Source organism: Stegostoma tigrinum, chromosome 2, assembly GCF_030684315.1.
Source record: "Stegostoma tigrinum isolate sSteTig4 chromosome 2, sSteTig4.hap1, whole genome shotgun sequence".
In the NCBI taxonomy this organism is placed as follows: Eukaryota; Metazoa; Chordata; class Chondrichthyes; order Orectolobiformes; family Stegostomatidae; genus Stegostoma; species Stegostoma tigrinum.
In genome coordinates, this window is record NC_081355.1 from 75,964,085 (window position 1) to 75,988,280 (window position 24,196).

The 24,196-nt window shown below is 39.0% G+C and overlaps 1 protein-coding gene across 6 annotated transcripts in view; it reads right to left on the reverse strand.

Annotated features, from left to right (window-relative positions):
• hycc1 (hyccin PI4KA lipid kinase complex subunit 1) overlaps window positions 1-24,196 on the reverse strand; it is a 70,329-nt gene that overhangs the window by 12,433 nt on the left and 33,700 nt on the right. For all 6 annotated transcript variants that reach the window (XM_048560509.2, XM_048560526.2, XM_048560499.2 and 3 more), the window contains 7 exons: window positions 21,846-22,022; window positions 20,556-20,636; window positions 18,582-18,697; window positions 17,651-17,746; window positions 8,670-8,786; window positions 8,198-8,285; window positions 979-1,138 (listed from right to left, as the gene is read on the reverse strand). In XM_048560509.2, coding sequence (XP_048416466.1) covers window positions 979-1,138; window positions 8,198-8,285; window positions 8,670-8,786; window positions 17,651-17,746; window positions 18,582-18,697; window positions 20,556-20,636; window positions 21,846-22,022 — 835 coding nt within the window. The remainder of the gene's footprint in view (window positions 1-978; window positions 1,139-8,197; window positions 8,286-8,669; window positions 8,787-17,650; window positions 17,747-18,581; window positions 18,698-20,555; window positions 20,637-21,845; window positions 22,023-24,196) is intronic.

The window sequence follows — 24,196 nt, forward strand, 5'->3', positions numbered from 1 at the left end:
ACACAGAATGGAAAATTCCATAATGTTTCTGCACATTTATGCTTAGGACATAGTTAACACTGAAATTACTTAATGCTCTGACAGCATTAAGAAGTCTACCATTATAGTGGGGAACTGAAGCTTGAAAAAGTTTCATATCTTGCCCTCAGACAGTCTTTAACTGTGCCAAGATGGAATTATAAACTCAAGTTTAGTGTTTCCAAACCAATCAAGTAAATCATTTAACCAAACATACATGATAAACAAAATCATAAGTGGAAGTGTTTCTGCATAAGAGAAAAGAATTCTCACGAGACCCATTTACCTTCCTGCTACACACTTTGAAACAGAATTGCCTCAGCCAATTCACAGGTCTATACCCATATCAATTACAGCAATAGATTTCTGCAAAGTACCTGATGTAGAACGGGTTTATTCACTTTCATTTTACATCACACTATTCTTTTTACGTTGATTCAGGGAATGCAGAGGTGACTAGCTACGCCAACATTTATTACACATCCCCAATTACCCAGAGGGTATTTAAAGATCAGCCACATTGCTCTGGAGTCACATGTAGACCAGGATCAGGTTATGATGCAGATCTCCTGAAGGATGTAAGTGAACCAGATGGGTGTTGAAGCTAATTGAGAGCACATGGCTGCACTGGGCCATCTTTTAAATGAATTCAGATTTCATCATCTGCCATGACAACATTCAAACCCATGTCACCAGAATATTAGCTGGGGGCTCTCGGTTATTGGCCCAGTCATGTTACCACTATTGTACAACCATCTCCTCATTCAGTAGCTTGCATTGGAAATTAAATGCTTACTTGCCAAGTAAAATCATAAAGAGCCCTTCGTATATGAGGAAAATTTGTTCATGGTAAAGTATTAAACATTAATTGGAAGTCACATTATTAAATGAAAATTTCAAATTTAATTTGAATGAAATAAGGAACCGTATCCTTTCTGTTCGTGCTCATCCCTTGCTTACCATTCCTCTTCCATCGATGTCCTCGAATTGATAAACTAGTGACCGCATTCCTCGATATTCTGGATGACGTCGGAGTTATCTCTACCTCAATCGATCGTGGAGCATCTTTTGATGACTTTAGGGCACCAAAAGGCAACATATTTTTGATTGCATTGCCAACCTATGTAAAAAAGGGATTAAAAAATTGAAATGACAATTGTTAAATTCAGGATTTAACCATTTAAAAATACAGAAATGCAGGGCAAAATTCACAAATCTTATTTTTCATTTTCGTAGCAACAGTCTCTCAATTTTTCTTTGCTATGTCATTTATCACAATGTAATGGCACAATTACGGTAACACAGAAAAGATAAGTGTCTTGAACTTACCATACAGCACTATCAAGTGCAAAGCAGAAGGATTTTCTATTGATTCAAAAGAATAGATTTCTGAACTGCAGTGGTTTTGAAAAATTAAACTGGCGAAGGTAGTCTCAAGGACAAGTTCACAGCATGCCCGTGTGACGGACTTTTTGCATAAGATATGGAGAAAACAACTGAACAGGCCATCTTAGATCTGGCAATGTCTAATGAGATAGGAGACTGACTTTGTAGTCAAAGGTTTTCTAGGCAGAAGTGAGAAAACATTGATCTCACATTTAGCTTGAATAGGAGAAATTTGGGCTCTGAAACTTAAACTATGATCTAAATTGAAGACAGTTAGACTGTCTGCAGCACTCTGCGGAGAAAAGCAAGGCTGTAGTTGAAATTCAGTAAGATAACAGCAATCTTTAAGAATTATAAATTGCACAAGAAAGATTTTACAAGAATGATGCACTGTAGCTAAATAGGTTAGGGATGGCATCAATTTGAGAGAAAAAGCATACAATGCTCCAAGGATAAGTAGTAGGTCTGAGAATTGGGGCAAGATCTCAGATATCAACCATGAATGACCAAAAGTAATTAAGGGACAAAAAAAAACAGGCTGCAAGATCTTCAAGAAAGTATTTAAAAGTTAATAGCTGAAGTTAAAATTGGTCCCTGAGAAAATGAGGCCAGGGAATTAGCACTGGGGAACAAAGCAACAGTGGATATTTTGAACACCATTTTGCATGTAACTTCACAGTAGAAGACAAAAGCACCTCAATAAAAAAGGGTCAAAACGAGGCAAAGAACATAATAACCATGAGATAACAAGGTGTAGAGCTGGATGTGAGATGTTATTGGGATAACATCCCATTGATTTCTATATTCTCTACAAATTAATGCTCTTTATCTGATTACAGAGGTATGCAGACACTGCCTTAAAACTTCCTGCCTGAATAGAATTAGGTGTAAAACTTTGTAAGTCTTTATCTTCCTGCACAGGAGTATATGGAAGCGGTCTCAAATAAGACGAGGTGGGCAGTGTTTGTAAAGGTGAGAGACTTCTGAAATCCTGTAAAAAAAATTCTAACTTCTGTTTCTGCTAAAGGGGCCAGGGCACTGACTTTTGTTCAAGCCAGACACTTCAACTTGAAATCACCTCCTGCCATTAGTAGTCACTTCGCAAACGATCAATACTGTATCCTGTTCTCTTTATGTTTTCGAAGTAGTAATTATTTGTGTATCATGTCATTGTCCGATGTAGTGATTGTTTCATGTAACATGCCATTGAGAGATGTAAAATTGCTTTACGTATTATGCACTCGATAAGGCATAAAAAGCAGGGACTGTCCGCTGCTCAGGGAGAATCGTTTACAAGACTCTGCGCTCTGTGCCGGATTGAGTATCAGGATCCTCCACAGCTTGTACTTGCTTTGTAATAAAGGATGTGTGTTTTTCTAAAGATAACAAAGTGTGGAGCTGGAAGAACACAGCAGGCCAAGCAGCATCTCAGGAGCACAAAAGCTGACATTTCGGGCCTAGACCCTTCATCAGACAGCTAAACAGGTTAGCTTCTTGTTATTGCATCAAGTCAGTGAGGGCCTCTGAAAATAAACCCAACAGACGAACACAGCAGGCCAAGCAGCAGAGAAGCAGGAAGGCTGACGTTTTGGGCATAGACCCTTCTAGAGAAAGTATCAGAAAATCTAAATAAGACTAATAGCTGCCAAGTCGTCTGGACTCAATGGATTGAACCCTAGAGTCACAAAGTTGCAGACATAGTAGACGTTTTGCTTGCAATATTCTAAAATTCTCTAGATTCTGGAAATCCCCCGATTAGGAAACTGCAAATGTAATGCTCCTTTTAACAAAAGGGGGAACAAATTAGGAAAGTAGAGACCACTTAGTTGACGGCCGCATTGGAGCCTAAAACTGAAATCTCTAGTTGAGGAAGCAGACAATTCAGAAAACCCAAAACAAGCAAGCAGAGTCAATGTGCTTTTGACAAAATTAGAATAAGGATATTAGATGCAGGAAGAAGAGATGCAGTGTATTTAGATTTCCAGAAAGACATTCAAATCAGTTGCCATATAAAAACCAGTTACTACTCAGAAGATAAGAGACTGCGTTAGAGGTGTAACAAACTGGCTAATAGATATTTTCAAGTCAATTGTGGCAGTGATCCATGCTGGGGCCTCAATTATTTATAAGTTATATTCATGACGTGGTCAAGGGATCAAGCATATCATAACCAAATGTTGATACACAAAGAAAATTAGAAAGCAACTTGTGCGGAAGGACGCAAAGGAATGGGTTTTCAACTTTCACTCCAGAACTCAACCCACAGCCTCCAGGATATACTTTGTGAATTCAAAGAGCCTGCATTAAGGGAAGTAAGCAACAAACAACCCTCTATCTAGTATTAAATACTCGAGTGTTTGTAAGGGCACTTTCCCAGAAGGGTAAAAAAAACAATATTTTTGAATCAAAAAGCACAATAGATCTGGTGAGTTCAGAGATAATGGGAACTGCAGATGCTGGAGAATTCCAAGATAATAAAACGTGAGGCTGGATGAACACAGCAGGCCAAGCAGCATCTCAGGAGCAAAAAAGCTGATGTTTCGGGCCTAGACCCTTCATCAGAGAGGGGGATGGGGAGAGGGAACTGGAATAAATAGGGAGGGGCGGACCGAAGATGGAGAGTAAAGAAGATAGGTGGAGAGAGTGTAGGTGGGGAGGTAGGGAGGGGATAGGTCAGTCCAGGGAAGACGGACAGGTCAAGGAGGTGGGATGAGGTTAGTAGGTAGCTGGGGGTGCGGCTTGGGGTGGGAGGAAGGGATGGGTGAGAGGAAGAACAGGTTAGGGAGGCAGAGACAGGTTGGGCTGGTTTTGGGATGCAGTGGGTGGGGGGGGGGGGGGGGAAGAGCTGGGCTGGTTGTGTGGTGCAGTGGGGGGAGGGGACGAACTGGGCTGATTTAGGGATGCAGTAGGGGAAGGGGAGATCTGGTGAGAGTGTTCAGCATCACCACTTGGGGGAAAGCAAGCAAATTTCTATAACTGTGAAATTAGCAAGATCAGCTATATCTCGAGTCAAGCTTTGTACTCTCTATCCTGTCCTCTCCAGAAAAGCCGTGACAACACCCATAATGGTTGCCATTTGCTACTGGCATCAGGTAGGCAGCTTTTCCACCTGGAAACCTTTTGCACCTCGAAATGGGCATCAAGCTTTTCTCCTGGAAAAAGTCTGTTTACATTTTTAAAAAATGTCACAAGAACACAGTTTAGATGAGAGCTCAGGGCTTGGAGTTTGAGTTTCAAATTCCTGGCCCATTTTCAAAATCCAAACTGTCTGGAAAGTGAGGCGAAAATGAACGGGTTTAAAAAGAAGACTGTGCATCATATAGGAAAATGGCAGATTGCTTTCCTATTCTTGTTATTTCAATAGACAGACTGCAGAATGAAGTCCAGAGGATGTCAGTATTTTCAGACATGAGTCACAAATACTAGTACTGTTATTTTTTTCCCCCCTCTATCTGCAAAGCAAAATGGAATATTGTCCTTCGTCACAACAGGGATGGAGTAAAAGTGGCAGGTCTTGCGACAACTATTCAGCATGCTTATGAAACATTTTTGATCCCTTAGTTCAATGGTGAATATTTTGACATTGGAAGCAGTTTAAAAGAGAAGGTGGATTCCTGGAATGAAAGGGCTTGTCTTGAGGATAGGTTAAGCAGGTTGGGGCTGAGCATTGGAGTTCAGAAGAATTACTGAATGAATCTTATTGAAACAAGATTCAGAGGAAGCTTGACAGTGCTCGACATGCCAGGTGGATGTTGTCTTTACAGCCAGAATCTAGAACCAGCGACTGTTTAAAAAGTTGTCTCCAATTTTGTGGGTATAAAGAGGATTTACTTTTCCTGATGATTGTGCATCTATCGGATTCTCCACCCTCAAGCTGACAGCAATGATGTATACAATACTGCAGTACGTGCACTTTTAAGAGGTACAAAAAAACCAACTGTGATCTAGGTGAATGACACAGCAGGCTCACCAGGCCCGAGGGCTTACTCCTAGCAAAGTTCTTTGTACTGTACTGAATAATAATTTGCTATTGGGTTATATCACCAGTGATTAACTTTAAAGGCAAGATCTTAGAAGTTAGTTCTGACGATACATTGAATTCAAAGCAATTGTTCCTGGTCCAATTCAATTTGAGGTGGGTAAAATTATCCATTTACATGAATGCTCACCAAATCTTACAGCTCTATTCTATTAAGCTGAACATATCATTCCTTCAACAAATGTGATATATCTGAAAAGGTCATCTTGTCCTGCACTTCTAGAAAACCAAAGAAGGGATCTTAGCAGAATGGGCATTCCTAAGTAATTGAAACATGGGTAAGTGCTTCAAAAGAACTTGACAGTTATGTTCAGTAAAAGTACAAAGTGTGGCTTTATAGATGGGCATACATTTTATTCATTCAACATGCAGGTCAATGAAGCGAAAACATCCAATATACTATGAAAATTTCATCCTGCTGGTTGGTGTCGTGAGATGGAAACAGACAACAAACCAAACCAACATTTTTGTTTTTGTTTTCACAACACAGTAAAATCAGAACCAAAGATCCCCAATGGTTCCTAACTAGACTGAATAATTAATTCCAGACACTGGTTTTGTCTCAAAAGACCTAACTAAAATAGACAATAACTTGGCAATATGTCAAGTGAGCGAGCTAATTAACATCTATGCTTTAAACACAAAGTTCAGCCCCCATTCAAAAGTCAGACAAACATAGCTAAAAAGGGACAAATAAATACTGGGTAGATCACTTAAATGGTTTTCACAGTGCATTGTTTCACAGGTATAGATGTTGACTCATTGGTTGCTTTTCTAGAGACAGATCGGTGTCACATTTTAAATTCAATGAGGTACAGGCAACAATGCTTCTACCTCAGCTTTTTACTCTTTGGGCTTCCAAAAGCTGATAAAGGGAGATTTCAATTGTTCGCGCTGCGTCATCAGCCGCCAAACTCTTCAGCCAGAAAACAGTTTGGAAAGAAAACTTAAAAACTCTGGTCCTGCCTGGAGACTAGCTGCCAAATCTGTTTTGAATATACTCAATGACTTGGCCTCCACAACAATGCATTCCAGATTTACCACCTTCTGAGTGAAGAAATTTCTCTTGGTTATAAGTTTACCCCTTCACTCACTAAGAAAGCAACAAAATGTTACAGATCCCTGGGCGATTCACAACAGAGGCTTCTCATTTGGGTCTGGCCCACATTTCTTCACCAGCCAGTTTCAATAATTGATCTTTCAACTTAAAAGGAATTGTCTTCCTACAATGGAATTGATCACACAAGTGCTTTGAAGTACATAAAATGTTAAGTACAAGTATTATAATTTGTATGTGCAGCTGTCCAGAGCATTGTTTCAAGCCAGATTTGAAAGATGCTGGACGTTGGCGAGAAATGACCAAGATAATATATTATTTAGATTACTAGTTGGCAAAAGCTGCTTTGAATTATAAATTATGCATACAAAGTATTGTTCATACGGTTAAAATTGGTGCACACTTAAGATTCTTTACTTTTTGCTTCATATGTTCAATGATAAATATTAATAAATAGTTATTCAAAGTCAGGTCAGATATCATAGCAAAGAAGGCAACCAGAAATGCACAGGTAAGATGCCAACAGTTGACAGCAGATGACAACCCAAGTCGTGCTTACACTATAAAGTAACGTGAAGTTCTTTGACCGGTAACAGTTTGGAGCCTAAAATGGATCTTAACTGTTCTAACTTGCACATGATCCACTACCATAGCACCTTGCACAAAATGCCAGCTGATGTGAATTGAGTCAGTTGTCTCAATTTACTTCAAAGGAAATGATCCAAAATGACTGTCTCAGGGCAACTAGAAATTGAAAATAAATTGCCAGTCAAACTTATATAATAACAATTTTAGTTTTTGTGAACTGTGTACCTCCATTTGGACTTCTTAGAGAACATTGCTTTCCAAGGCAGCTTAACAATTCAGTTGCAAATTAGGAAAGTAACTGAGCTTGGCAAGTAAATTATCTTAAGACGACTGGAACCTCAGCATTGCAATGCACCATTATTGTACAATACATTGATACATTATTGTACAAAGAGCTTTAATCTGCAAGGGAAACTTGCAGATACCTGTACAACTCAGTGCTTAAATTAAGGAATGCTAATAAAAGGTGTGACTAAGATTTCCTAGGTTTGTTACCAAGAAAAATTGTCAATTTGGATTTGCTACAAAATGGGGTCTTCAATCTAATGAACATTTGATTGGAAAGATTACAAAAGTTTGCATTTGGTTTTACTTCGCAGTCTACTCGAAGTAATGAAATAGAAATCCTCTTATCGTGGTTATGATATTAATTCAAGATAATTAATTTATCATTCAACTTCAACACTTCCCTTCAGACTTTCAAAAGAACCAGTCCTCTGGTGAGAACTCTAATACATGTAAAGCTCATAGTACAAGACAGACAACAAATTAATTTATTATTGCATGGTGTCAGAGGAAAGAGTAGTTGGGCACTAAGACTGACCACTTCACAGAATATTTATAACCCATTTCTTGATGGGGAAGAAAGATCATAAGATATTAACTCTTTAAAGAACAAGATTTTACAGTCAATATGCTTCCCCTTTCACATCATGTAACCAAAAGGAACTCATCCACAATAACCTTTGCACAGAAAAAGGGAAATAAAGATCTCCAAAATTTCAGACTACTCAACAAGTCCCAAGAGTAGTAACAAATTTCAGTCTTTCATGAAAAAATATCTAATATCACATGACTCATTTAATTTGCAGGGTCAAATGACTCCTCACCAGTAAGGGTTCTGCAAACATCTCCAACTGGGCTCTGTACAATAGATCATCCAATGTTTTGCAAGCCAAGTCCCATTCTCCATTATACCTGGAGAAAGTATTAAAAAAAGATTTAAAATGCATGCCATGCCAAAGCAACCACATTTAGCTACATCGTGGTATCATGTTAATTTGTACATAATTTTTGGAAATTGAATAATTTCCAGTACATTTTCTCTAAGTGGAAAGCACTTCTGGTAGATCTTCTGACTGAAATTCTGAATGAAAGCTCCTGAACACACTCTATTTGCAGTGACAAATAAACTAATAATGGAGTGCAAAGTAGTCCATCTCCAGAACAGTGCTGTGGTTGGCTCTGTTGATGTTTTAGGTATTTCTCCACCAGGTAGTTAGCTGTTCAATTGAGAGGGCTAATAGATTGACTGAAACAGCTAATGATGCAACTCAATATTAAATGCATATTTATACTTACATAGCATAATAAATAGCTGTTAACATGTGTACCATAAATTCAGCAGAGACAGGTATTCTGCTTTCAACATCAGTGTATTTCTTCTGCAACCTCCTTGGAAATCCACTAACACATATTCTGAAAGTGAAATTATGTACTAAATTTAAAAACATTTAAATTTTAAGAGCCAGAAATTCATAATGCAACTTTTAAAATCTTCCATCCCTTTCCTCTACAAGTATGAACAAAATTAATGAAACCAAAAGTATTAATGGTCACTAGAACATGAGTATTCAGAGTAATTAAAAAAATCAGGTCTGTACAATTTGGAAGTTGTGGATAAAGCAGTCATGACAATGATACAAAAATAACTTCACATGATTCACTGAATCATCAGATAATGCAAGAAAACAACACTGGCTGTCTCCAATCCTTGGTGACAATTTGAGTCTTAAAAATATGCAAATTCAGCTCAGTGATGTGTAGTAATTTGTCTGACTTTATACTAATTAGGTGGATCATTCACTGTCACTGTAGTCATGTATTAGTGACATTACTAACTCTAGTTCAGTGTAACTAACCATATTATGACGCCATTGCAACTCAACAGGATTAAAATATATAAAATCAATGAAAGCTCTGAAGTCAGAAACAGCAGTATGGTAATTAACTATTTTTCAGCACACTAAACAAAATGCATCACACACTCAACAACTCTGAAGAGCTATTTGTCAAAGATACGAGTCAAGCTAAATGCCTGCTCTCAAGACATCAATTAACTGGGATAGCAAGAACCGCAGATGGTGGTGTCAGAGATAACAGTACTGAGCTGGGGAAACACAGCAGGCCAGGCAACATCAGAGGAATCGGAAAGCTGGCTTTTCAGGTCGGGACTCTTCTTCAGACCTTTATTTTCTGAAGGGTTCCATTCCTCTGATACTGCCTGGCCTGCTGAGCTTCCACAGCTCCACACATTATTTAACTGGGGATGGCGCAGATAGGCCCAAGTAAACATTCTCAGTGGTTGTTGTATTCTGGACAGGTTGGTGAGCTGCCTTCTTAAACAGCCTACTGTCCTTGGAGTGTAAAAATACCCATGATACCGTTAAAGCATAGAGTTCCAAGAAACGATGAAGGGAAGTCAATGCAATTCGGAAATCTTGCAGGTGGTGTTCTCATATGGTTGCCGATTACTGCAGCATATGCTGTAGGTGGCACACACATTGCATCGATGGTAAAGGGAGTCGTAGTGGCAGCAATGTTGAAGGTGGGATAGGGTACTAACCAAGTAGACTGCTTTGTCCTGGATAGTGTCAAGCTTTTGGAATTAGTGCTACTGGAGCTTTACCCATCCAGGAAGTGGAGAATCATTCACGCATGCAGGCGTGTCGGGCTAGGCCAGCATTTACAGCTCATCCTATAAATGTTCAGAGTCAACTAGATTGCTGTGGGTCTGAAGTCCATGTCAACCAGATCAGGCAAGGATGGCAGATTTCCTTTTATAATAGACATTACTGAACCTGATAAATCTCTCTGACAATTGAAGTTGTTACACATTTGCCATTAGACCAACCTTCAGATTTTTTTGCTGCATTCACATTTTAACATCTGGTACAGGAGAATCTGAAGCCATGTCCCCAGGACAATAGCTGGAGTTCTGGACTATTAGATCAGTGACATTACCACTACATCACTACCTGCTGCTCTATTCCATCACATTCCTAATTTATGCTTTGTTATAGAAGGGATAGGCTTTGGAGAGTTAGGAGGCAAATCACTTAATACAGGATTCCTAGCTTCTGAACTGCTCTTGTAACCACAATTTATGAACGCTCCAGTTCCATTTCTGGTCAATGATAACCCTAGCATGTAGAGAATGGGGAATTCAAGTGATGATAACAGTAAACAAAGGAAGAACACGATTCTGTAGCTGGAGATAAGCATTGTCTGGCAGTTATGAAGCACAACTATCACTTGCCACTTATTAGTCCAAGCTTGGGGCATATGGATGCAAGTACTTCAGTATTGAAAGAGTCATGAATGGTGCTCAACATTATTTGCTGATCATTGTATGCAAGAAGCGATGTGTAATGAAGGGTACATCACTGACAAAGCAGCCGAAAATGACCACATCCTAGACACAGCTGAGGAACTCCAGTGATGTCCTGGGTCGGAGATGATAATGACCACCAAACAACTGCACACATTGGAGTTCTATCTAGTACAATGGCAAAGAATAGGGAGCTTTCACCAGGACCCAACTCCACTGACTCCAGCTTTGCTAGGGCTCCTTTGCCACTAGGAATGAGAAGACAGCACGTGAGACTGAAATAGTTGTGCTAAATTGCCCTGTTCAGGATGTGTTTAAGAAATGCTGCTGTGTTGAAACAGATGATGATTAGGAGTTAAGTAATATATTAAGTATTTCAGTAAAGTTAAGTTTATGCCAATTCTTTTCTTTGTATCTTAGCAGTGTTGTAAAAATAAATTGTCTTTTGCTCAAAGCCTAGTAGTTTGACCAATCAAATCTGAATACAGCCTATATTTGCAATAATTAAGAAAAAAGTTAGGGAATAGACTATCTCTTCAAAATACTTTGAGGGGACATGGTCTGGCACATAACACAACAACATAAATCAAACAGTTGAGGCCCCAGACTGAATCTCTGCAACTCTCCATTAGTCTGCCAACCAGGAAGTGAGAAAACAGACAGCAGAGTGGTTGGCAGATGCCTCAAATTGCCAGGGACACAGATTCAATTCCAGTCTTAGGAGACTGTCAAGTGTGCACGTTCCTCCTATACGTATGTGGGTTTCCTCAGTGCTCCAGCTTCCTTCCACAGCCCAAAGAGGTGCGGGTTAGGTGGACAGGCAGTGTTAAATTCACCCTGTCATGTCCAGGGATGTGCAGGGGTATGTTATGGTAATAAAACCCACGTGGGGTTATAGGGATGGTGTGAGGAATAGATCTGGTTGAGAGGTTCTTCAGAGGTTTAGTGCAGACTCAAATGGGCCAATTGGCCCCTTTTTGCACTGTAGGGATTCTATAAAATTTATTCGAACTCCTCTAAGAGGAATACATTACAAAACTAGTAACCATTAATGTGGCACCTTACCAAATGCCTTGTTGGAATTCAAATCTACATCTGATGGCTCCCTTTTATCCCGTTTGCTCACTACATCCTCAAAAAAGAGGAATGCCTACAGATTTGCCAAACATGAATATAAACATAAACCATGCTGACTGCATTACAATTTTCTAAAAAAAAAGTCCTGCCAATAGTTTAAAACTGCATCCTAGCATTTGCTTCATGAATTAAGTCAGGCTAACAATGGCACGTCAGCTCCATGGTTAGCATTGCAGCCTCACAGAGCCAGGGGCCTGGGTTCAATTCCAGCCTCAGGCAAATGCCAGTATGGAGTTTGAACATTCTGTGCCTGTGTGGGTTTCTTCTGGGTGCTTCAGTTTCCTCCCACAGTCCAAAAGGTGAGCAGGCTAGGTGGATTGGCCATACAAAATTGCCCATAGTGTTTTAGTGCAGCCTCATTTGGAGTATTGCTTGGAGTTCTGATCACCCCATTACAGGAAGGATGTGGAAGCATTGGAAAAGGTGCAGAGGAGATTTACCAGGATGTTGCCTGGTCTGGAGCGCAGGCCCTATGAAGAAAGGCTGAGGGACTTGGGTCTGTTCTCATTGGAGAGAAGGAGGCTAAGAGCGGATTTAACACAGACATACAAGATGATCAGAGGATTAGATAGGGAGGACAGCGAGAGTCTTTTTCCTAGGATGATGACTTCAGCTTACACAAGGGCGCATAGCTACAAATTGAAGGGTGATAGATTTAAGACAGACGTCAGGGGCAGGTTCTTTACTCAGAGTGGTAAGGGCATGGAACACCCTGCCTGCCAATGTAGTTAACTCAGCCACATTAGGGCATTTAAACAGTCCTTGGATAAGCATATGGATAATGATGGGATAGTGTAGGGGGAGGGGCTTAGATTAGTTCACAGGTCAGCACAACATCGAGGGCCAAAGGGCCTGTTCTGTGCTGTACTGTTCTATGTTATATGTTCAGGGATGTATAGATCAGATGGGTTATGGGGATGAGATGCTCCAAGGGTCAGTGTGGACTTGTTGGGTTGAAGGGCCTGTTGTTTCCACACTTTAGTGATTCTATGAAATTCTAATAAAAACTGACTTGACGGTTCCTCCCTTCCATTTCCATCTTCTCTCAATTAGAAGTATTATGTTTATTGCTTTACAATCTGCTGGGAACTGTCCAGAATCTCAATCACTAAATACATTTCAGTAAAGACTGAACAGCTGCAGTTTTATTGTAACAAATGAATAGTTCCATAAATTGGTTAAAACCTTTTCACCAGTTAACAAAATTATTTGAAGTAGCAACATGCAACAGGAAAGAAGAACTGGTGGATGTTCTACACTTTTGTGAAAAGACATTTAGTATGGTGCCACGTCAGAAGATTATGGACAATAAAGGATCATAATATAAGAATGGCATGGACAGAAGACTGGCTGGTTAATTGGAAAGCACAAGCAGAAAATGGACCTTTTTCAGGTTGGCAAGATCTAAAAGTTGAGGGGCCAACACTGATCCCTTTTGGGACATAATTTATTACAATTCAAACAAATCACTTTGAATAAAGAGACAGAAGGGATTTCTTTTATTGCAGGTATTGTTGCCAAATTTGCAGATGCCACAAAGATATGTAGAAGAGCAACTTGTGAAAGGGACACAAGCAGACTACAAAAAAGAAATACAATTGTTTCATTGAGTGCACAAAGATCTGGCAAGTGGGGTACAAATGTAGGAAATTAAGAAAATTGTGTTTTAAACAGAAAGAAAAGCAGCATCTTATCTAAATGGTAACAGCTCTCAGTCTCCAAAATGCAGAGGGAACTGGGTATCCCAACATTTCAAACTGCTATACCTGCATCTAGCCCTCAGCAAGAAATTAGACAAGCTAGTATTATCATTAATTGAGGGAGAAATCGAATACATAAGGAGGCAGGTTATACTTCAGTTAGGCAGCACATTTATTGTAAGCTGAGGCCTCAAATCTAATGAAGATTGTACACAGTAAAAAGAGGATGCAAATTCTGGAAGCAGTTCAGAGAAAGTTTACTATACTAGTATCTGAAATGTACAGATTGTCTTGAACGGTTGGGTAGGCCAGGCTTATATCCACTGGAGTTTAGAAGAGTAAACTTGATTAAGAACGGAGATAACAGTGTGGAGCTGGAGGAAGACAGCAGGCCAAGCAGAGGAGCAAGGCAAGTTTTTTTGGGTCAGGACCCTTCTTCAGAAGAATCTGATTAGAAACAGTGTGCTTGACAGGATGAATATGGAAAGAATATTTCCACTCAGGGGGCAATACAGAACTTTGGGTCACAGTTTTAAAAGAAGTGGCCACCCATTTAACACACAAGGAAAAATTTCAAGGATCATGAGATTGCAGTGTAAAACCATCTCTTTTCTGGGTTGAAGTCTTTGAAAAAGTTTCAGGCGGAAGTGGATAGATTCTGAGCAAGGAGGACAAAAGGTGATCGAGAGTAGGCTGGATTGTGGATTTGAAGTTAAAATCAGATCAGCTGAGATCGTATTACATGGTGGAGCATGCCCAAGGGGCCAAATGCCCAAATCCTGCTCTCAACACATTGACATGTATCCTCGAACTATCACTGGAGTAACTCTCAGAACACTCAGAGGACATACTTTGCAGTTTTAAACTTTCTCCATTATCCTGCATCTGGCTGACTATGAAATCAGAGCTATTCAATATCAAAATTTATGGATGACATCAAACGTAAGAACAGGTCACAATGACAAGACACCAGGAAGAGATCTTGTCCACAGACCCTGGCTGGTGGCAGGATATGTTAACAGGGTAGTTATAAGGCAGCAGAAAGGACACTTTCCTCAAAGTCAGTCATTGCTTAGACTACAGGAGCAGGGAAATTATGTTGGAGCTCTACAGAACTTTGGTCAGGCCACAGCTGGAGTAATGGCATGCAGCTCTGGTCATCACACAATAGGAAGGATGCAATTGTACTGAAAGGGGTGAAAGAGATTCAATAGGACATTGCAACCAAACTGTTCCATCCCAGGTAAAGAGGCTAGATACATTCAGAGAAGAAGAAAAGGCTGAAAAGGGACCTGGCTGAGGTGTATAAGATTATGATCGGCAAGAACAACTGGATAGAAGCAGCTGGTTCCCCCAGTTGAAAGGGCAACAAACAAGGGGAGATAATTTCAAAGTCAAAGGCAGGAGGGTTGAGAGAGGATTTGAGGAAAAAAGTCTTTTCGAACAGCTGGTTTGAAATTCAGGAATCTGAAAAAGAAAAGGGAAAAGAGAGACTATGCACTTGGTTAGGAAAAGCAGAAGCATGCACTAGTTTCAAAATGTGGAAAGGCTTCAGAATCTGAAGCACAAGGAGACTTGAGAGTCCTTGTTCAGGATTCTCTTAATGTTAGCAAATAGGTTCATTAAGTAGTAAGGAGGAAAATTACAGAGTTAGCTTATATTTTGAGATGGATAGAATACAAGAGTGAAGACATACTGCTAAGACCGAAGGCGGCTCTGGTCAGCTGCACCGGAGAAGATCCAGAGATTTGCAATAATGTTCCCATGGATGAGCAGCTTGTCACGAGGGCTCAAGGTCTGTTCTTGATAGAGCTTAGAAGGATAAGGGAGGATTTCATTCTAATTTACAGAATACCAAGAGGCTTGGATAGAATGGAAGTGAAGATGTTTTGACTAGGTGGCTAGGACCTGAGGGCACAGACTCTGAATTAAGGAACAATTCTTCAGAACTGTGATAAAGGAAGAATTTCTTCAGGCAAAGGTGATTAACCTGTAAAACTCATTGCTGCAGAAGGCTGTGGAGGTCGTCATTGAGTTTATTTAAGACAAAGATAGATAGGTTATGACGAGAAGGCAGGAGGAGAACAGAGTTGAGAAAGATCAGCCATGATCGAATGGCTAAGCAGACTTGATATCCAAATGGCCTAATTCTGCTCTGATCTCTTATGGAATGCCTTGCCTGGGAGAGTAGATGAAGTGGTAAACCTCAAAACCTTTAAAAAGTACTTAGATAAGCACTTGCAGTGTCACAACATTCAAGGCTATGGACCAAATGCTGGAATGTGGTAGTAGTATAGATATGAGTAGTTAATCGGGCAGAGCAGATTTGATGGGCTGAAGGGTCTCTTCAGGACTGTATGGCTCGATGAATGCATAACTTCATTAGTATGTACAAGACAATTTGATCAGACATGCAAAATGGACACAAATATGACAAATAAAATGCAATAAGAATATATCTGAGATTGTGTACTTTGTTCAGAGGAATTGACAGGTTACATTTCCTGGAAAATAAAAATCTGCAAATGAAAGGGAGCAAATAAAAAGAGAATTTGGGGAATACAAATATCATTAGTGTACCATTGCAGGTTAACACCGCCACAAAAATTATTTACATACTGGGATGCATTTCTAGGTAAATAGAATTCAAAAACCAGCTTAAGCATATAGAAGCTTGGTTGGACTACACTTGGAAACTATAACTACATACAGTACCTATTTCACAAAAAAACAAAAACAAACTCAAAAAATTAATAATGTTTCCTTGAATGATGCCAGAACTCGTAAGAATAAAACTTAAATTATTGTACAGACTGAGTAGAGTTTCTCTCTAAAACTAGATACATGACCTCATACAGTCTTCTGAAAATTATACTCTGTTGGAAATGGTAGATGTTTCCACTTCTGGAGATGGCAAAAATCAGGGACCATGAATTGAAGACAGGAACTCAAATTCAAGAAAGAATTCTGTAAAAATTTCTTTAAAGTAGAGAGAATGTGGGACTCACTCCTCTTAAGTGCAAGCAAGAGGAGGACAAGCAAAAAAGACAGAAAGCTGTATCAAAACAGCGAGAATGATCAACAGAAACAGAGCTCAGGAGGCACCTGAAGATCAGAAATCTAAGCCAAAAAGGTGAGGGGGAGGAGAGGAGGGGGGGGGGGGGGGGGAAAGGAGGGGGAGGAGAGAAAGAGTGAGCAAGGTTAGGATGCGTGGAGATGAAAGAGAAGAGGGAAGGCAGGAGGCATGCGGGAAGATTGAAATCAAAAAGATCAGGGAGGTACAGATGAGGGAAGAAGTATGGTAGAGTATCAGAGAACAAAGGGGTTAGTGAAGGGTGATTTCCAGCGAATGCAATTCTCAGTTTTTATTTGGTTAGCAGCAGGTGGTTAGGACAACATTCACAGGAGAAAATTGTGGAGCAATTAGACAAAATAGAAGCTTTAAAAGTCAGTCTCAGGGATAAACACCAACACCTCCTGGCCTACGAACCAACCGTTTTGTTAAAAAAAGGGCACTTAACTGATGGAGAGAGATAATGGGAACTGCAGATGCTGGAGATTCCAAGATAATAAAATGTGAGGCTGGATGAACACAGCAGGCCAAGCAGCATCTCAGGAGCACAAAAGCTGACGTTTCGGGACTAGACCCTTCATCAGAGAGGGTCTCTGATGAAGGGTCTAGGCCCGAAACGTCAGCTTTTGTGCTCCTGAGATGCTGCTTGGCCTGCTGTGTTCATCCAGCCTCACACTTAACTGATGGAGTCAACTTTTCCCTGTGCTAGGTTTCTCTGGTCCCAAGAAAACCCACTTCACTAATTAAATAGAAACACATAACATGAAAGCATGTACCTTCCTTAAAGATTTTAATGACCACCTTGCCTCCTCATAAGTTGATCAGCTGTCCACATTAAATTCCAAGATAGTTAGTTTGGATGCCTTTTTCAGATCTTAACTTCTGACCCAAACCCACGTATTTTGGAGGCTTGAAATTACCATTCAATATTACTGGGACAGACCAATCCAAAAGTGCATTTGTTGTTAATTCGTAAGAAAACTTGATTTAAAATATAGTACTGCTCAACATGATTATGAGTTATGAATCATCCGAATCTCACCTGGAACATGTATGGCACAGAGAGCGCAATGACTGAGAAGGCATGTAGATTATTGATGCATTGTAACAGAGAAATAGGAATGTCAACACTTCAAACCTGTTTAATAAGTAGAGGATAATTAATTTTAAAAAAGGGGCATCAGAAAGCACAAGTACAAATTGTGAAATTTCCCATTCCCAGTTTTTTCAAACAATAAATCACTAATTTACTTTGCATTACACAATTACTCAATTATTTTGCAATTTTTCTACCCCTCCCTGACAATCTTCAAAACAGAATTTCAGTACTTCATGGGGATAAAATCAAGGTCAGATTTGTAACAGCACCAATGATTATTTTAACTACCATTCATTCATTCAACTAACTCAAAATGTCGAGCTTAAACTATTTGTTGTCTACCTTGTTCAGCCTAAATGGACAGCAATAAAAAAAAGACTGAGGTCCTACACCTTAGTTGTGACATTGGCCCGAACTAAACAGTTGACTGGATCATGATTGACATCATTTGGTACACACATCAGCAATTTTACTAACTGTTAAAAACATAGAAACTCACCTGAGCATTACTAGTTCAAATAATTGAGACCATGGTTAATTGTTGAGCTAAGAAATGAAGTTACCAGTTAATTTCATTTGCCAAATGAATTCATAAACAGATTCTCAGCTATTTGGTTGTTGCGAGGTGGAGAATGCCAACTGACTACTACAGGTATTATAAATTAGTGAGCATTCTTTGAAATTAGATCTTTAAGAAACTATAGTCTGCAATTTAGTCTATTTACTACCGCAAATATTTTTTAAACCAATAAAATTTCGAAGTATTAAAGTGTAGTTCAATTTTCACAACAGAATTTTTAGAAAACAAATACATTGTAATAAAGTTCTAATAAATTATCAAATTCAAACAGCTACAGTCCAGTTAACATCTGACCTGTTTTGCGCTGTAAATGTTTCCCTTTGACAGTACGGTCCACTATGTACAACTTTTGTCAAGCCATGTCGGGATAACGCACCCTCCGTAAGTGCCATAGAACCAAAACTAGAAGGCTAAAGCAGCATTTGAAAAATGATAATTAAAAATACAAAAACAAAATGTGAACATGAAAAAATATATTTTGAACAACATTTTGTACAGGAACATGATGAAGGCAGCATAGCTTATTGTTACAAAAACGTCATGCCAGGGAATTGTAAGAAAGTCATTTGAACCCAGAATCGATGAGCTCTCAATCACAATGTTTTTGTAAGAAAAACAAACCGGGAGTTGTATTACTCTGGGACGTCATGTTCTCCAGTGGTATTGTGAAACCTTTTTCAATAATAATCAGAATTAAGTCATTATGTGCCTGTATTGTGATAAAGTCTTTAAAATGCTCAAACTCCTTAATTTGATATTTTCCTATTTTCTAGATTAAGTAAATCGTCCCATCATAATTTTCTTTATTTTCTTCACCTCATTCCAGGCATATATTGATTATAATCCTTATTTTTGAAGGAAGTTGAGAGATAGCAGTTAGGTAACATTTTCAGTAGAGTTTGCTTATAGCAATTGGAGTTTCAGACAATGAAAGAAAGCCTTATTGAAGCATACAATGATTACTAGGGAAGCATGACAGGAAAGATGTTGAGTGTGTTTCCCCTTATGAAAGGATCTAGGATCAGAAGGCAAAATCTCAAAGTAAAAGGATCACCCATTTAGGACAGAGGAATTCTTATCTCTCAGATGGTAGTAAATCTAAGAAATTATTTACCGGGGGTTTGTCAAGGCTGTGTCATTGAATATATTCAAGGTTGAGATTTTTTTTTTAAATAAAATCAGCAAGTGAATCAAGGCTTTGGGGGCTAGGCACAAGAGTGGAGTTCAGGAATATTAGAACAGTCACTGAACAGCACAGCAGACACACAGTGGGCTGAATGGCCAACTTATCCTCCTATAATTATATATAATTTTTAGATAGTTATTTTAAGATGAGGATTGAAGGACAGTCAAGAATGTTTTACAGATGATTTTCTCCGATATTAAAAAGACAGTTTATGGGCCATAAGGAATAGTTTGGCTTAAGTGGAAGATAGTGATGTTAAATCTGTGCCTATCTATAAATTTGAACATGTAGTCCTTTCTACATCAGAAAGGACAGGCCTGAGGAATACAATATATTGATGCCAGGCCTCTGAAGCAGCAAGCAGCAAACATCAATGAATTTTTTGGGAGCCATCATCCCCAGTCACCTCACCACCAGCAGCACCCCCATCATAGTAACGTACGTTTATCGTAGAAACATAGTAGATAGGAGGTGGCCATTCGAGCCTGATCCAAAGTGGTGAGCCTGAGGAATTCATTACCACAGGACGTAGTTGACATCAAAACATTGAAAGTATTCAAGACATGACTAGATATAGCACTTGGTGTATGGGACCAAAAGGTTACGGGGAGAAAGCAGGATTAGGCTACTGAGCTGGACAATCACTAAAATTTGATGGTTAGCACTCAAGGACATGAACCTTAACTGGCATTTATTTCTCTCTCCAGAGAGGGACAAAGTGACACACTGCGGATGAATTTAATGCTCTTCGCTACAAGGTTAGAAGGTGTATTTATTCCGATTCCTCCTCTACTTTACAAAGCTTATAATAAATGGATGGTAGGTTAACAGCATCTATTTATATAGCACCATATTTGTATTGCAAAATACTGCATTAAAAGATGGTTTACATTTAGCTCTGCTTGCAAAAGCAATTGATTTAAAACAAACATCTTTCTAAAATGTCAAAAACTCTGCTTACTAAAATTGAAAGCATTTTCATGTTTATGTTTCAGTAATTTCAAACAAGTGACCAGTGTCTTTAGTAAAATGCCTGAAATTTACCAAAATCTATGAAGAACACATGAAAATAGATATCCTACCTCATGATACACAGAAGGTTTTGAAAGAGATGGGATCGTAAAAGTCTGCACTTTGCTACACCCGTCCTTATCAGCAATTTCCTAGAAAAAAGTATAAGCTTTAATCCTGATTTAAGCAACAATTTGGTTTTCTAAACCAAATAATAAACAAACAAGCTATTCGCTTAGGGATTAAAAACAGTTCTCAAACTCAGATTCTCATGAAATGTCATCAAGCGGAAATATCAACGTTGTTCACCTTTTCAGGCATGCAGCTAGACCTGCTGAGTATTTCACAGAATTAGAACAGTTAAACCACAGATGGTAGCCATTTGGTCCTGAGAGTCTGTGCCAGGTCTCCACAGGAGCAAACTTAGGTTCACTCCTGTTTATTTCTTCACATTTCCATCACATTTTACCTGTTACATTTTCAAAATAAAAGAGTAATTCATTTCAACAACGCAGAACGCAGTAATTCCTGAAACTCATGGCAATCAACTATGTTCATAAGGCTATGAACAATTTGTCAATGAATTGGTCAGGACTGCAATCATCTTCTGTACCATGAATTTAATGTTATTGGCATCTACTTAAAATTATTAATAATGATGATATTATTAAACATTAACCTCACCCAACAAAAACTATGCAATTTTACTTAAGGGAGGGTAAATCACAAACATTGATAGATAACTTAAATGCTGGCTTATTTAGCAGGGCAGGCAGACAAAAGTCTTTTCAGTTTAAAGTTATATAGCTCACCAACAATTGAAATATTGCATACAAGTTCACAAATGAACTCTTTGAATTGTTTAAACCAATGTTGATTTATGTACACTGACGGAGCTGAACGTGCTGACCTGCAATTTTCTGTCCATTAATTGTTGCCTGAAATTCTCAGCTCTTATAGAAGCAACGATCTGGACTCTGATGTCCTTGAGTAAAGGTCAGCTTTAAGTTCAAACCACATTTGCTTATAGAAGGAATTCGATAACCACTTGGATGATTTGTGGCTCCTTTTCTCAAAAAGGAGGAAACAATGGTGGTCAGCTTCCTTGGATGGCAGTTAATTTCATCACTTACTTCCAATTTGGGATTGCACTGAATGCTCACCATCTAAATTTAGCTTTAAGAAATTCAGACACCAAACTATTTTTGTTTTAAATATGAGCCACATAGGTTGTAACTTGACAATTATATCCATTGGGCAGAAACAAAGGACTTTCTAAACGTCTATGTCTTGCTCAGAGATCTTAAAACAAATTTCATTGTCAATTAGTATATTATAGCAGAATATTTATTACTACATACCAAATTGTAGATGCCCAAGAGGAGTGCTTCAATGCAGCCACTACTGTGCATATCTTTTGTTATCACAGAAAGGTAACTCCACACAAGTTCAGGAAGATACTGTAATGTGAATCTTTTCAGCTGAACCTCAGTAGTGCGATAAAATTCAAACAATTGGTGGCAAACTGGCTCCAGCAACTAAAGTCAAAATAAAATATGAACGCTTCCAGAAAATGTTAAGATAATTCTATGAAATAACTTGAGGACATAAGTCATGAAAAATCAATACAGCACAATTTTAAAAAGTATGATAGCCCCCTATTCATCCTACAGAATCCTTGCATCCTTCGGCTTTGGTAAGCAATTAAGAGGTTGATCCTGAAAGCTCCATTTATTGTAAAGCAGTGGGTGTTTTCTTAGAGGAACGGTTACTTACAAATATAGCACCATGACAATTTCTACCTTGGTCACTTTTCTCGTAAGAGCAGGCCATCCTCATATTTAAAAGTTCCACTGCTTTAGAAAAATAACAGTGCTAACTAGACCGTTTGTAGATTAGGAACAAAAACAGAAGTTTCTGGAAGAACTCAACTGATTTGGCAGCATCCATGAAGGAAAATAAGAGTTAACATTTCAGGTCCGGTGACCCTTTGGTCACGAGAGCCAAAATGTTGTCTCTGATTTGTTACTACCACCTTGAGGGCCATTGGGAATGGGAAAAGTGTCAAATAGTACAGTCCATCTAGTAAGCACAAACCTTCTAGGTGCTTGAGATTATAGGTTTAGAAAGGTAACACCACAGTACTCTTGGCAAGTGCTGCAATGATTTAGTCCCTGGTACACACTGCTGCCACTTTACAACAGTTGCTAGGTTGGGGCGCTAGTCATCCTAGAACAGTGTTGAACTTTGAATACTTATCCAGGCAAGTACCACACTCCTGGCTTGTGCCCCACAGATGGCAGACAAGCTTTAAAAAGGAGTCAGGTGAGTCAGCAACCACTGAATTCAAAGCCTGTGACTTTTGTTTTTTAGTCACAGTGTTTATATCCCTCATCTAGAGGGATTTCTGGTTAATTAAGTCACAGAATATTGATGAGGAATTCTGCAATGGTAGCACCAACAATGAAATGGAGGGGATCACTGCCTGTTACTTGCAACTTTTCAGTCCAAGCCTCGTGTTTTCTGGGGCTTGCTGCATTTGGAGAGAGACTGCTCCAGTGACTCGGAAGTAAAAAGTAGCAGTGAACACTGTGCGATAATCAGTGAACATTTCCACTTCTGACCTTATCCCAGCCAATTTTACTCAAGCTTCTTGATGACAGATACAGTTGAATGATGCCTGGAATGAACCAAAATAGCTGAAGGCCAGTCCTTATGATGTGGAGGACCTTAGCAGGCAGCAAAAAGAGATCACAGATGTGGCCTTCTCTTCTGATGTGCTATGAAATCTTCTTCCATTGGCATTTAATCGTACATCATTTACAACAATGTGGTATACTTAGAGCTTCAATCTGATCCACTGACAATGGGCATTGTTTTGTTCTTTTTTGAATGTTGCTTCCAGTACCTTGTGTGCAATATTGTGCTATAACCTCACCAGGATGGCAACTCACTGAGATATGACCAATCTCAGTCTACATGTTTTCCTGGAAATCACACAGACAAGGTCACCTACCTTTTAGATGGTTATGGTAGAGGAGAAATATGCTAGGCCATGAAATTAAATTTGATTGTAGAATAAAAATGAATAACCGTAAACCATTCCAGTTATAACAGACTAACAAAGTTGTATTGATATAGGATAAAGCTGGAACAAAACACCAAGGCATTTCAGAAAAGTAAATCAGACAAAAGTGAAAATAAAAAGGAAGAAATTTATGAGGAAATGACCAAAGCTTTGTTCAAAAGAAACAGGTAGACACGACAATCTCAAATGAAGGACAGCAAGGTGAAGGCAAACTTTAAAAAATGGACACACTGGGGGATTTGGAGTCAAATAACAAGGATAACTGAATTGAGGGGAATTGATGAATATAAAACAGAGTTTCAGACCAGCTGAAGATTACAGAACATGGAGGATAAAGTCAACCAGGAAAGCATAGCACAGCAGCTGTGACAGGACTGAAAGCCAATATTAGAGATGGAAGCCTTCAGTGTTGAGATAAGAGGATAAAGGAACTAAAAGTACCACCAGTCTGGTTCAATTGAAGATAATGGCAAGGGAAAGAATAGAATTTGTAACAAAGAAATATTTTCTGGTTTGTATTCCTAATGTTCAAAGAAATGGTACGGCCAATTGACAGGATACGGGGCAGTCTAACATCAAAGACAGGGGTCAAGGGGTGATGGACAGAGTGTGGAGTCCACAGTG